The sequence below is a fragment of the Ciconia boyciana genome, chromosome 6 (assembly GCF_034638445.1).
Source record: "Ciconia boyciana chromosome 6, ASM3463844v1, whole genome shotgun sequence".
NCBI lineage: Eukaryota > Metazoa > Chordata > Aves > Ciconiiformes > Ciconiidae > Ciconia > Ciconia boyciana.
In genome coordinates this window covers 31,809,162-31,822,292 of record NC_132939.1, presented here as the reverse complement: position 1 = coordinate 31,822,292, position 13,131 = coordinate 31,809,162, and the positions used below count along the sequence as shown (strand labels likewise).

Below are 13,131 nucleotides of genomic sequence, written 5' to 3'. Positions count from 1 at the left end.
GATGCCACTGGCAGAATAGGATGGGTTGTAGGGCAGTGGCCGTTCCTGCTGTGCGGAGGCAGATTTGGCACAGGAGCCAGAGGAGTGTAGCTCCCATGTAATGTGTGAGACTTGGCAGGTCAGGATTCTAACAGATTGACGAAGTGAGTTTGGGCCTCACCTGTTAGTGAACAAGCTGGCTTGTCTCTGTTATGGTGTCTAATAGATAAAAAGAAGGAGGAATGACTGTAGGACCTCCAATGCCTTGCCCCTCAGAGAGTTTCTCCAAAAAAACAAGCATGGCACTGCAATTTAGATCATCTTTTGCCCATGTGATGCTGGTGCAAGGAAAGTCTGGACAGTGTCTACATCTCTTGCCATCACAGGCTATCCATAGCCCTTGTAGTGGATCTAGAATTGTCCTGCCTGCCTCTGTGCCTAGCAGCTGTCGCAGTAGGTTTGAATGGAATCACCATGTCACGTATCACCTTGACTACTCACTCACGTCTTGTGGCCAACTACTGCGAGTGCTCAGCAGCTTCTCCTAGTGTTTGGCTGCTGCTGTTCGGCACCAAATCTGAACTGGGAGTTGTCTTTGACAAATCTTTGAAAAGAGAATGGAAACCTAATCCTGTCTGTTCTTGAATAATAAAGTAAGGTTTAAGACGCTACCAGCCTAAGAAAGCCAATTCATAGTGAATCAGTGTTCCAGGAAAAGGGCAAGTTATTTCCCTGTTTAAAAACCATGTGGTCTGGGATGTGAAAGATGTTTTCACCTGCTTCTCTGGTAGTCACAGAAATCCATTAGTTCCCTAATCTCTGCCCCTCTTCACATAATTTTAGTATTTTGGATTTTCTTTTTAGTCAGTTTCTCTCATTTTCTCCGTCCTCCCTAGCAAGGCTAGAACCAGATACAGCCCCTGCAAAATACTTCTCTGGAGGAACCCCCACCCACGAGGTAATCCAGGCATCCATTATTTCTGCATCTGTTGAGGTAGCTGCAAATCCCAAAAAGATGGCTGTGTCCCTGAAGAATACAATTAACCTGATGTCGCAGCCTTTATAGGAATTTAAAATAAATGCGTGACTTCTGCTATGATTTCAGAGTTAAGGAAGGTGATTCTCCTGCTGATGAAAAAGAGAAAGTTGTATTGTTGGGAGATGGAAGAACAAACAGCTCTGTATTTCCATTTTATTCTCTATTGTAAGAGAACTCGCTGCATCTGCATCTAGTTGCAACTTGCATGAATAATTAAATGATCCCCAAGAGCTGCGGTAGCCCTTGTGTTGCCTGCAAAGCTGTTTCCTCAGTTAGCAGAGCAGAGTCCTTGCTCAGGAAAACAAAGAGCCTCTCACTTCTAATGGTAAGGCCAGCTGCCAAGTATGGACAGCCCTGCGCCACTACAGTTCATCCTTCATGGCACTCAGGACTCAAGAAATGCCACGGAAAGCCTTCAATTTTAGACAGCACTTTGGCCTTTTCATTCGTGCTAGAACATTGTGCAGCAGCAAGAAGAGCAGCTACAGATCTCTGGATTCAGCAGGAAATTCCCTGAGCTTAGCTCATGCATAGCTCTGCACGAACATGACTTTCATGTCCCCGTGTCCAGGCTGGCTCACTTAACAGGTAGGCTGGCATCTGTGCCCTTGTCCACAGCGCTGCTGGCTCCTGGGTGAGTGCAGGAGGAGCCATCCCGAGTGCTCTGCACTTCGAGTGAGGACATGCCTATCAATTTTGCTTAGTCTTTACACCAAGGGGAAATCAAAGCGGGCATTTTATTTACCCCTTTGGCTTATTTGTCTTCAGCACAGATCGCCACTGTCCCCTAAGGCTCCAGGATTAGGAATTGCTGTGGACATGACGAGACATGTAGTTTAATAGATATGTACTGTTAACAATGGCTCTACTGTCACAAATGTGAGCAGCTGAGCTGTATTTTAATGGTTGTCTCATGGTATGACGCCATCACACCAGAAGCTTTCAAACACTTTGTGAGCCCAGATTACGCTCTGATGCAGACTGTCTCATAGGATCCTCGTTATGATTCCTAGGCACTGCCTCTCTCCATAGGCATCTCTGCAACATGTCTGGCAATTCAAACAACAGCTTATGTAAGTGGGGTTGTATTAAGAAATAATTTAGGAGTAAGGTTGTTAGTGATTTTGGGTGCCTCTGCATCTCGGTGTACCAGCTGAGACACAAAATAAGAGTCTGATTATCATGGAGGGTAGGAGGGAGATGCTTTAGTCTTCCAAGACTTAGGCATCCAAAAATCAGAGGCACTGAAAAATAAAAGACCATAAACCAGTAATCATTTTTAGAAATCTTGTTTGCACTGCTTCTTAGTGAAACTCCTTTTTTAATGCAAATGTGGAACTGAAAATCTGAAGCCAGTTCCAAGTGACCAGCCAGTACTGTGTGGGACACAGGGAGGTGCTCTGGAGCTCACCAGCAGCCCAGGGAACACTGCTGGCAAATTTCTGCCTTGACATGTAAGAAATCCCAAGATAAATTTGAGGACATACATAAGAAGTGCATAATGAATAATCATTCAAGTATGGTATGCTGTTCTTTACATGAAACCTACCAGAAATTACTCTGAAAATCATATCATTCACTGTTGCTCTCATTTTGCCATGTACATAGCACTCAGATAGTACAGTTGCTTTAATGATGACCCTGGTCTTTATAGCTTCTCTTTGTATGTTATTTGCTAACCTGTATTTCTGCTAAATCTTGAGAAAAGAAACGCCATCTCCTCATCTGATAATCTTCCTCCCTTTGCTGCTTAGCAGCAGCTGCTTGGACAGCAGGCAGAAATGCACATTCCATCTGTTTTTTTCCTTCTCTCTCCAAACAGCAAAGAACCTAGTCAGCAGCGTGTGAAAAGATGGGGTTTCTCCATGGATGAGGTGCTGAAGGACCCAGTAGGACGAGACCAGTTCCTTCGTTTCCTGGAATCAGAATTCAGCTCAGAAAACCTCAGGTGAAACCTTTTTTGACTTGAACTAAATGAATGGGACCAATCCTGCTCTCTTGCATAGGTACAATGCAACGCTTGGTCTGTCTTGAACTGCTAAAAATACCCATTTGAGTAAAGTTGAGAACGGCAGGATTTGGCCCATAGCACTGCTACGGATGCCTATACTAGAACTATGTAAGTAATCTCAGGAACAGTGTTTAGCAGAGCTAGCGTTGTCAAGTATCATATGCAAAGGCTTGCAAAGTTGTAATAATGCGATGAGACGTGGCATATCGCTATTAAGCCCCCTAACAATATATAGGATTTACATGTATATTTGTGGCAGGGGTCATCTGAGGGAAACATAGTATGGTGATCACATGGCTAAAAACTGTTTCAGTACTGGCAGTCTCCAAATCAGGTTTGCAACAGCTACTTTTAATTCTGGCACCTCCTAACTATTTGAGAGCTTGACTCTCACCTTTAATAGCACTCTCTCTGTGTGGGGATTCTGAGTACCTGGCTTCTCATGTTGTGAAGAAGACAAAACTTCTGTTATGAAACATTATGTAGACACCTGCATGATCCTACATCAGGCTGAGAGTCTATAAATCTGTTGTGCACAATTCTGCTACTTCAATTACAGCAGGAATAGACAGCAATAATAAGTTGCCATTTTTTTTGGTGAGCCAACACTAGATGAAGAAAAAACCTTTCCTAGAAGATGCAGCCCCTCTGGCCTTGTCCGTAACACTGTTCTAAACCCTGTCTCTGGCCCTAGAACATTGCTCCAAGATACAGTCCCATTGCAGAATTGATGAAAGGACATTGGAAGTGCCCAACAGCATGCTGCTTTGAAGGATTGCTACCCCAGAATGAGTATGCCTGTCTCTTCAGCCCTTCCAGCTGCAAAACTAAGTGCTAAACTCAGCGCCTTAGGATTCATTAGTCACCCCTATGTACCTCAGAACTAATGTATTAAACCATTTTCCCCTATCGATAACAGGTATCTTTTCACACTGACAGAAAAAGAGAGGTCTAGCTAGATATCCCCCATAGACCCTAAACTAAACCCTTGTGCCAGCCAGAGAGGCAGCCTGAACAGGTAGAGGTTGATACTCAGTGGCTGAGGCTATGGTTCAGACTCTTGCCTGCACGTGACAAACAGCCAAATTTACTGCCACATTCATCCATTTGTGCAGAAGCAGGAAGACGGTGGTTAGCAGCAGGGCGGATGACCTGTGGTTGGCAGCAGGGTGGGCTGCAGCCACCGGCCTGTGCTGAAGGCAAGGGTTTGAGCTGGTGTCAGGGTGCCGGTGTGCGCTCTTGTACTCTTGTGTGTGGGATCCTTAACCTTGCTCCTTAACTGAGGTACAGCAGGTCAGAGGCACTTCACGGATACCTGCAACGGTCCTCAGCTGCTCCTTTCCCTGATTAGTCCTGGAGACACAGAAGGATCCATCAGTAACGTAATTTGACTGCCCTAGATATAGCGGTATCCAGTAAAAACTGCTTTTTTACGCAATCTGAATTACACTGTGGAGGCTACATTGTGGTGCTCTGGTGCCATCTCAGCACATGGATGGGTGTGGGGACGAGTTCACGAGCTTTCTTCGGGGGCAGTCCTGTTCCAGTAGGTCCAGGAATCGTCGGCAGAGATGGCCAGAGAGTTCACAGTTTCACTGGCAGATCCATGCCTGCTCCAGGGATGATGAAATCTGCTATCAACTGAGCATGCCGTCAGTCGGGTTTTGTGCCTTTGCTGGTAGTGAGCAGGTTTGATGTTGTTCTCAGTTTACACCAGCTAAGAACTTGATTGCACAGCCTTTAAGTCTGTGTTTTATTCATTTTTTTATTTGGAAAATCAAATACATTAGTAAAGCATGTGAACAATTGTCACTTCAGTGCAGTCTGCTACCCTGTGAGATCTGAAAGGGAAATACCCCAGAAGGTGGCTTTAAATGACATTGGAACTGACCATTGTATTTATCATATTTTCCTGTCCAAGGAGAAATACAGAAAGCATGCCAGCAGCAAACCAGTGAAAAATCAATGCACTTTTATGTTTGTTATTTTTAAAAACCTGAAAGTTACTTGTAAGATGAACAAGGGAGTGTTACTAAATTACATAAATGAGCTTGATGTGTTATTGCTGAACAGGCACTGAACTTGTATATGCTTACTGCACTTATGTACAGTGGTGCTTATTTGCAATTAAATTGTAGTGATGAAGTGCAAAATTAATATACTATATTGAAATACTCCTCAAGTGGGTTTTCTGAAATATATCTGGGGTTGCCCTAATAAATTCCATCAGGTTTTATGACTAGAGGGTGTCCCCCACGTTCATCCTACTCAAAGAAATGGAGGAAGTTTCATTATGAGAAGGCAAGCATGTACCTTCCTCAGTCAATCAGAGCTGCTCCTCCTGCTGATGTGCGTTCTCTCTGGTTTTGAGACGGCTTGTCTCAAAGGGAGGCTGCAAATCAGTGGGCTGGGACAGAGAGGTTAAACCCCGCATCCTTTTTGGAAGACACTGGTATCATTATTAATTAATATGGGAATATCGCTATCATTCTTACGGTATCATTATCATGGTATTGACTTATGTGGTATCATTATTATCTAATATTGGATCAGTATTAGCAAGCCTGCTTAAAGCTTTGAATAACAACAGGACATAAAGGCAGAAATATTAATGAAGAAAACTGGAATAGGATGGATTGTTAGCAGTGGTGCTAGAGAGCAGGTGGCTCTCTAGGGTTCAGGTGTGGCAGAGAAAGCTCCTGAATTCTCATTAGGAGCATGTGGCAGAAAGGAAAGCAAGTGCTGGATGCTTAAACATGCAAGCAAAATTTAAGTTACACCCAACAGCAAGGTTGGGATCTGTCTCACCTAAGTTGGCAGCTTGGAAGCATGTGCTTTCTTCTGTATCACCCAGGCTTCCTTTAGAGTGAGAGAAGAGAGGCTGAAGAGGAGTCAATGAATCACCTGGGAAGGATTTCTTTCAGCTTTAAGTGGAAACAAAACTAAAAGCACCTAAATTACACTGTAAAGCACCCGCCTCTCTCTACCATCTATAAGCCTGGAGAGACTGATTCAAATGACAGTGTCTGCATGGTAGACATCTACAGTTAAGTGAGATGCATCCCACCCAAACGCTGGGAAGCTGTAAGGAACTTTCTGAGGGCGCAGCATCTAGCACTCTGCTAGAAAAATTACATTTGTGTGTATCTTTTAAGGACTTTCTTCCCAGTAACTATCCAGAGATGTGGGAACTGTTGCAGCAGGGATGTATTCTCTCTTGGGAATGTCAGTATGATCTTCATTAACACTGGCAGGAGTCCCGTAGGCCCCTGTGTTGTCCTCAAGGCAGATCTGAGAAACTGAATGCTGGAAGACCTAGAAATTCCTGGTAGTGCTAGAAAAGAGATTTCATGAAGTGTGCAGTTGAGAATGCCTTGAAATGAATGTAATTCAGTGGTATAGCAAGGGGACCAACTTCTGCTCTTATACCCAGCGGTGTAAGTCCCAAATCACGGGGTTGACTGTGGTGGGGTATTTCCATATCTTCCTAGCTAAGAAAAATTGGTCCCGGTGGGGGTCTCGAGTGAGGCACTGCCAGAGATAGCAGCAGACTAGACTCAGTGACCTCCTGGGTCTCCTTCCAGCTGTGTTTTTGTGTTCTAATAAACTTGCAGGATCATGTCCACCGGTCTCCTGGGCTCGGCTGAGCCCTGTAACTTATTTATTTACTGGCTGTCCATTATTTATGTGAGAGCAGGAAAGCCAGTTAGTTGGGTATTTTTCTCTCTGTTTTTATTTTAACTCTTTTTCTTGCTCTCTTTTCTTTCTCCTCTCTGTTGCTATCTTTCATCTACAATTTGTTTTGACTCTGTTGATTTTTGAAGTACCCAAAATATAGCAGACAAAATGCCAAGCTTCAATTAAAAGAAAAAAAAAAAAAGGCCAACAGAAAGTTGTTACACGTTTTTTATGACCTGGAAATCTCCCGAGACATCTCAAGATTGCTGAGATGTTCATCTAACTGGTGGATTGGTTTTTTTGTTTTTGTTTTTGTTTTGTTGTTCCCAACTTCAAAGAGTGTCAGCTGGAAAGAGAAACAACTAAGTGGGAATACGGGACATGGGAATTTTACCCGAAGGGAAAAGAGACTGCACACCTGTTTATAGACCTAAATAGAGAACACATGATGCTTTATAGGAATGCACTGTGAAGCTTGCAATGCATGAATGCAGGCATTTTGTGCGTTATTGTGAACGTATGTTGAAAATCGAGTTATCCGGAAAAGAATTTTACCTGCAGAAAGTGTTTATATCTTATATGACCTGAAACTGGCCAGGTTTTTTTTCAGCCCTTACATGGCTGAAACTGGCTAATATTTTTTTTTAATAAGGTTTTTGGTGGTGGTTGTTGTTCTTGGTTGGTTGGGGTTTTTTTGGTTTTTGGTGGTTTTTTTAGTTTTCATCGGGAAAGGAAAAGTTCGGGCGTTGAGGAGGGCAGATCTGTTAAGTAAAACTCACCCAAGCCCCTTGAGTTCTAAATAAAAAGCATTTACACAGGAACTTTCTCCCCACTCCCGCAGCCACCAAAGCGGCAGGCACGCTATCGAGCGTCTAGCGCTTGGTCCTTGATCCCGTGCGAGGGGCAGCCCCGGCGCTCACCCTGGGACGGCCGGGGCGGCAGGGCCCGGCCCCGCCTGGCGCGGCCCGGCCCGGCCCGTCGCCGCCTGGCCCGGCCCGGCCCGGCCCGGCCCGCCCCGTCCCCGCCTGGCCAGCAGGCGGCACGGCAGCTCCGCGCCTGAGCTGGCTCCGGGCGCCGGGCGGGCCCAGCGCTGCCGGAGGGGAGCGCCTCAGGCTGCCTCGGCCTGGCCGAGGGCCTGCCCGTGCTCCTGGAGGAGACTGGAGATCTCCCCGTGCCGGCTGTCATTCCTGAGCAAACTGGCATCTTGTTTACTCGCTGGCGAACGACCGGGTGCTGCCTAACTACGGAGAGACGCTTCCTGCCCTGGAGAACTAGCAGGCGGCAGAAAGAGGGACTTACAGCTTGGACGTGGGGTGCGCGGCTTGGGAGAGGAGAGGGGAGGAAGGACAGTGAGGGGGAGGCCAGCTGGGCCCTGGGAGGCTTGCCCTCGTTCACACCGGCGCCGCGGGCGCCCTGGAAATGCTGCGTTAGTGAAGGACTGCGCCCTTGGCACGCAGCCTCGCTGCAGGCATCTGTCCCCAACGTGCCCCGCGCAGGACAGGTTTCTGCTGTTCTCAGCCACGGTAAGCTCGCCGTACCAAGGATCTGGCTGTTAAGCAACACAAAGATGTAAATATTTCCCCTGTCTGAACTGCATGTTGATTTATACCTGTTACTTTCATTCATTTCCCCTCCCAGCTGTGATGTTAGAACAGTATTTCTTCTCTTGGTGAAAGGAAGTGAGAATAAGATTGTGAATGGTGAGAGATGTGAGACGGGAGGTGCACCAAATACTTGCACGGAGCTACTGAGGCAGGGAGAGGAGTGTGCTCATATTCTGAACTCAGTCACTCGGTGATTTCACTGTCAAGCCAGGTGTATCACATCCTTCCCCAAGATGGGGATACAACACTGTCCTTCTGTTGACAGTCGTTCCTCGGTCTCTGTAGTCATCCGTGTTTTGTCTTGATCAGGTTTTTAAATTAATTTTTGTTTTACAACGTACCTCAGAAGCAACCCCCTGTCCTTCCCCAGCAGTCTTTTCACCGAGGGGCACCTGCGAACAGCAGCGCGCAGTGCCCTGCAGGGAGGCAGAGCTGGCATGCTGAGGCCCAGGAGCTCTCTGTGCCTGGAGGGGGCTGCATAGGATAAGGCACCATTACAGGCTATCTCCTGCAAGTGACAGCAGCTTAATTACAAGCTGGATGAGGCCAGAATGGTTTATGCCTCTGACAACAGCTTAGGACACCATATTATCAGCCTTCTCCAGATCTTACATGCTGTTTTATAAAGGGCAAAGAACCTGTGATCAACGTTTCTGTTCCCTCTGTGCAGGCAGTCCCCGTGCCAGTCCTGCTCTGCTTATAGGGCACCTGCGGAGAGGACACACGAGGACATCTCCCTCCTCCCCTGACCTGTGCAAGAGGTGTCCACTGGAGATCTGCCTCCCAGAGAAGGGGAGGAGGCAATGTGGGATCTTCTCCTAACTCCTTGTGAACTTGGGACTGGGCTTGTGCTTCAGAAATTGCGGGACTGACTCAGGGAGTGCATTTGCACTTTATAACTGAGCACAAATTCCAGCACAGCCATCATGTGTCTGCTCCTTTCCTGGGCAGAAATACCTGCTTCTCTCTTGTAAATGCTGTATAAATCCCATAGGAAGCCCTGCTTATGCATTGGCTTCAGGATGATTCCTCGTGGCAGAGAATTTGCCTTGGAGTTGAGGCTGCAGGGCTGGGTACTCCGCTTTGATGTCCCTCGATTTTTAGATACCAGCTGTAGTGAATAGCTTTGAAATTTTTACCAAGACAAAACTCCCCTTTGCCTTGAAGAGGACATCCAGCCTTGGGCATGAATTCACAATCGCTTGCAGTAAAAAGAGCTTGTTCTTGTTAGTGTCAGGTTGGTCTGGTTGGTTGGTTTTCAGATTGAGCCAAATGGTTATTAAAATGGATGGTACTCCTGTTCTGGCAAGCTGTCACTTCACAGAGCGCCCGGTTCTCTCACAAGCGTGCTTTCCCAGCCCGCCTCCCCGGCTCCAGGGGCAGAAGATAAGCCAGCAGAAAACATTCTCTCTAGCCAAGTGTTTGTCTGAAGTGTCCCAGCTACTCTGGAATGATTAGCATCTCTTCTCTCTATGTCTTTTCTGCATTCACGTGTTCCCATCGCATCTGAAATTGAATGATAAAATATTTTTGAAGTAAAGGAAGCCACATATGGCATCAGATTGTTGCACTGTGAGTGCCACCCTTTACTCTCTGTGTGCATGTGATAAGTGGGGGTGTCGCTTATGGTTCAAACAACAAGGCAGGACATCAGGTGCACTTAACATCTCAAAGATGGAAAAGGACCAACTGTGCACACCCCTCCACCAACCCCCAATATTCTATTTCAGTTTATAAAACCAAATGTCACTGTGTGAGCACCACCAGTATGTGACTCCACAGGTACTGATGTAGTGTCTGAGCATACTCTAGTCCATTTTACTGGCAGCCTGCCAGGGAGCAGGGAAAACTTTATGCAGGAATGTGACCAAGTGGCTTGGGCGAGTCAAGGCTGTGGTATTAGGCCCCCTCCTGGCAGGGGAGGTGCGGGGAACAGGCAAGGAGGATTTAGCCTGGCCTTGCATGCAGTGCAGATGTCTCTTTTTCCCAAATTGACCATTTCCCTCTGTTGCAGGTAGGGGACCAGGCTAAATGGGTTAGCGGCCTTATTTGATTACCATAACCCCAGTGTTTCTGGGGTGGTTAGGTACGGCCTGCAACCGATAAGGAAGCGAGGGTCAGAAACAGCACAGGAGTCACCAGGCTGCCAACTCCTCTGCCCACCCTTGCTGCCAATGGGATTTTGGTTTGGGAGAGGCCGTATCTTCCTGCTTCCACCATGGGGGAACATTTGCCTTAGTGGCAGCACGCTGGCACCATTGAATCATTTGGGGTGGGAAATCAGGCTTTCAGTTAAAGTTCAACTGGTTTATTTAGTAGTCTCCCATAATGACAAGGGTGGACATGGGATTTTCTAAGTTGTGCAGCTCTTCCAGATGCCCTGAACAAGCAGTGACCCAGACAAACCTTGTCCCCACTGCACAGTCTGCTGAGCAGAGGCGAGTGTGCGAGAGCAGTGCAGGGCAGGGACGGCCAAGGTGAGCCCTGCCCTCTTTGTCATCCCTGGGCAATGGGCTCCTTTGCCATGGGGTGGGAAAGAGCTGGCTATTGCAGGTGGCTGCAAAGGTCCCTTCTGTACCTCTTTGCCCTGTAGCTCTCAGTGCTCCCTACAGAGCACTGTTGTACCATTCAGCTGGGTTGCAGGACCTGGGTAACCAGGGCAGAGGCCTCGGGGGATATCTTCTTGCTAGAAGGTAGAGTTGACCAAAACAAAAGGCTACTGAGGGCCATGCATCTTCTGAGTTAATCACCTGAAAGAGCATATTTCTGTCAACAATAAATAAAACCAGCACCACCAACAAAATACCTTTTTCTTTTGTAGGGTAAAAGATAATGCATGTCACTCTTGCAAAAATATTCCGTGGCCTTTGGTTTCACAGATTGAGATGTGGATTATGCCCTTAGCCATCAAAGAGATTATCTTCTCAATGTTTATGAACTTATTTTAGTTTGTAAGTGTGGTCCAGTCAAGAAAATATCCCTGAAAAATTGGAGTATGGCCATGACAAGATTAATCTCTTCCCATGGCATCCATCTGAATGCTGGTCAGTTTACAAGTCAAAAAAAGAAAGATTTCTTTAAATGCCATTGCTACAACTTCACCCTGGAAATGATATGAATATTAAGTTTGTTCTGCATTTTGCATCCCCTCTGGATGACCGATCCTGCAGGCAGGAGTGACCAGCGGATTGCAGCAGGACTATGGGAGGCAGAGCCTGCTCCCCACCTCCAGCTGCACAGCTCTGGAGGTTTCCTGTTTGCATACCTAATGTCACACTTCTGCAGGGGCGGTTTGAATAAGAACGTATCACTTCTTAAAGTCGCTTTTCTGATCTTAGCTACAGTGTAAGGGTTTGGTGTAAAGTATATCACACCTTCCCCTGAAATCATGCTAAATGGAGAGTCTTCTCTGAATTCAGCTAGCCGTGGGGTTAGGCTCTAAGTCTGTGTTTTGGCACTCTGCCCAGGCTTATCCATGAAGTCTTATCTAGATTTCTCTCTTTTTCTCTTTTCTCCCCTTTTAATTTTTGCCTAGTACAGGTTTTGGTTGGCTGTCCAAGATCTCAAGAAACAACCTCTGCAGGACGTAACCACCAGAGTGGAAGAAATCTGGCAAGAGTTTCTAGCTCCTGGGGCCCAAAGTGCTATCAACCTGGATTCCCACAGCTATGAGAAAACAAGCCAAAATGTCAAAGACCCAGGGAGATACACATATGAAGATGCACAGGTTTGGTTTTGATTTTATGGAATTACTGCTAATAAAACTCTCAGTTTTACTGTGATGTTCCACTATCCCATTGTCACTGCTCACTTGTAAGAAAAAGGAGATGCACAGTTTGAAGTGACTTTGAGGATGTCTACTCAAGCTGGGTAAATGATATTTTCTTTGAATCTATCAGTTACAACAGGCTAATGCTCCTCTGGGAACAAATGTTCCAAAATTTACAAGTCTGCAAGGCACAGCAAGCTAGAGCCATGTCTCAGAGAAAGCAAAGATGAAAGAGTGCTATAAAGTTCAGTTTGGCTCTCTGTGCTCCCTGTCACCAAGTCTGGCCTATTTACAGAATGGCTGATATCATATCAAAGTCCTGGTTAATACACTTTTTTTATCATTTATTTATTTATAGCTAATTATATCCCCCACCGCCAAACCCCAAATGCAGCAGCTCCCTCCAACACAGCTAGAAACTTGTCCACCAGACAATACCTTAGAATAATGATAGGACAGCAGGCAATGCAGTGAGCTTAATCCTTCCCTCCTAAGGGCCCCAGATTTATCAGGAAAATTTTACAGATAAACTGTACACAGAAAATGCCTTTAGGAAAACAGATAATTTGAGAAAAACTGCTACAAGCAAGGATAAAGCTGCGTAACCTTCTGAGAAAGTGAAAATATCATTTTATAAAGGCTATAAAAGAAAAAGGAAGAAGGGACCGTTTGGCAAATATTACCAGGGACACAATTAAAAGATGTCCTCCTCATAATCATTTTTATCAAAAGCATGTAATAAAACTAACAGCAAATGAAAAGAACTCCTGTTCGTATATTTTCTTTAAATTGATGTTCAAAGGCAGTTCTTCAAAATACTCCACTAACAAAATATTTCTGTCTCAGGGGAGATGTTGTGGACCACTTATACAAGGTTAGGCAATGAATTTTTCAAACCAGCATCAAATACTGTATTTTCTTGAATGCGATCTTGCTCCTTGGGGCCAGCATAGAAGGAATGTACGCAAAGTTTCAAGGCAATCCCCTGTGAATATCAGGCAACTTAAATGTTGTTTTTAAAGCTGAGAAACACAGGAGTATGAAGACATTC

At 45.8% G+C, this 13,131-nt stretch overlaps 1 protein-coding gene across 1 annotated transcript in view; it reads left to right on the top strand.

Annotated features, from left to right (window-relative positions):
• Positions 1-12,650, top strand: part of RGS6 (regulator of G protein signaling 6) — a 45,767-nt gene extending 33,117 nt beyond the window's left edge. Inside the window, exons 12-14 of the mRNA XM_072864250.1 lie at positions 2,841-2,966; positions 11,852-12,038; positions 12,606-12,650. Of these exons, the coding sequence (XP_072720351.1) occupies positions 2,841-2,966; positions 11,852-12,038; positions 12,606-12,650 (358 nt within the window). The remainder of the gene's footprint in view (positions 1-2,840; positions 2,967-11,851; positions 12,039-12,605) is intronic.
• Positions 12,651-13,131: the final 481 nt, after the last annotated feature.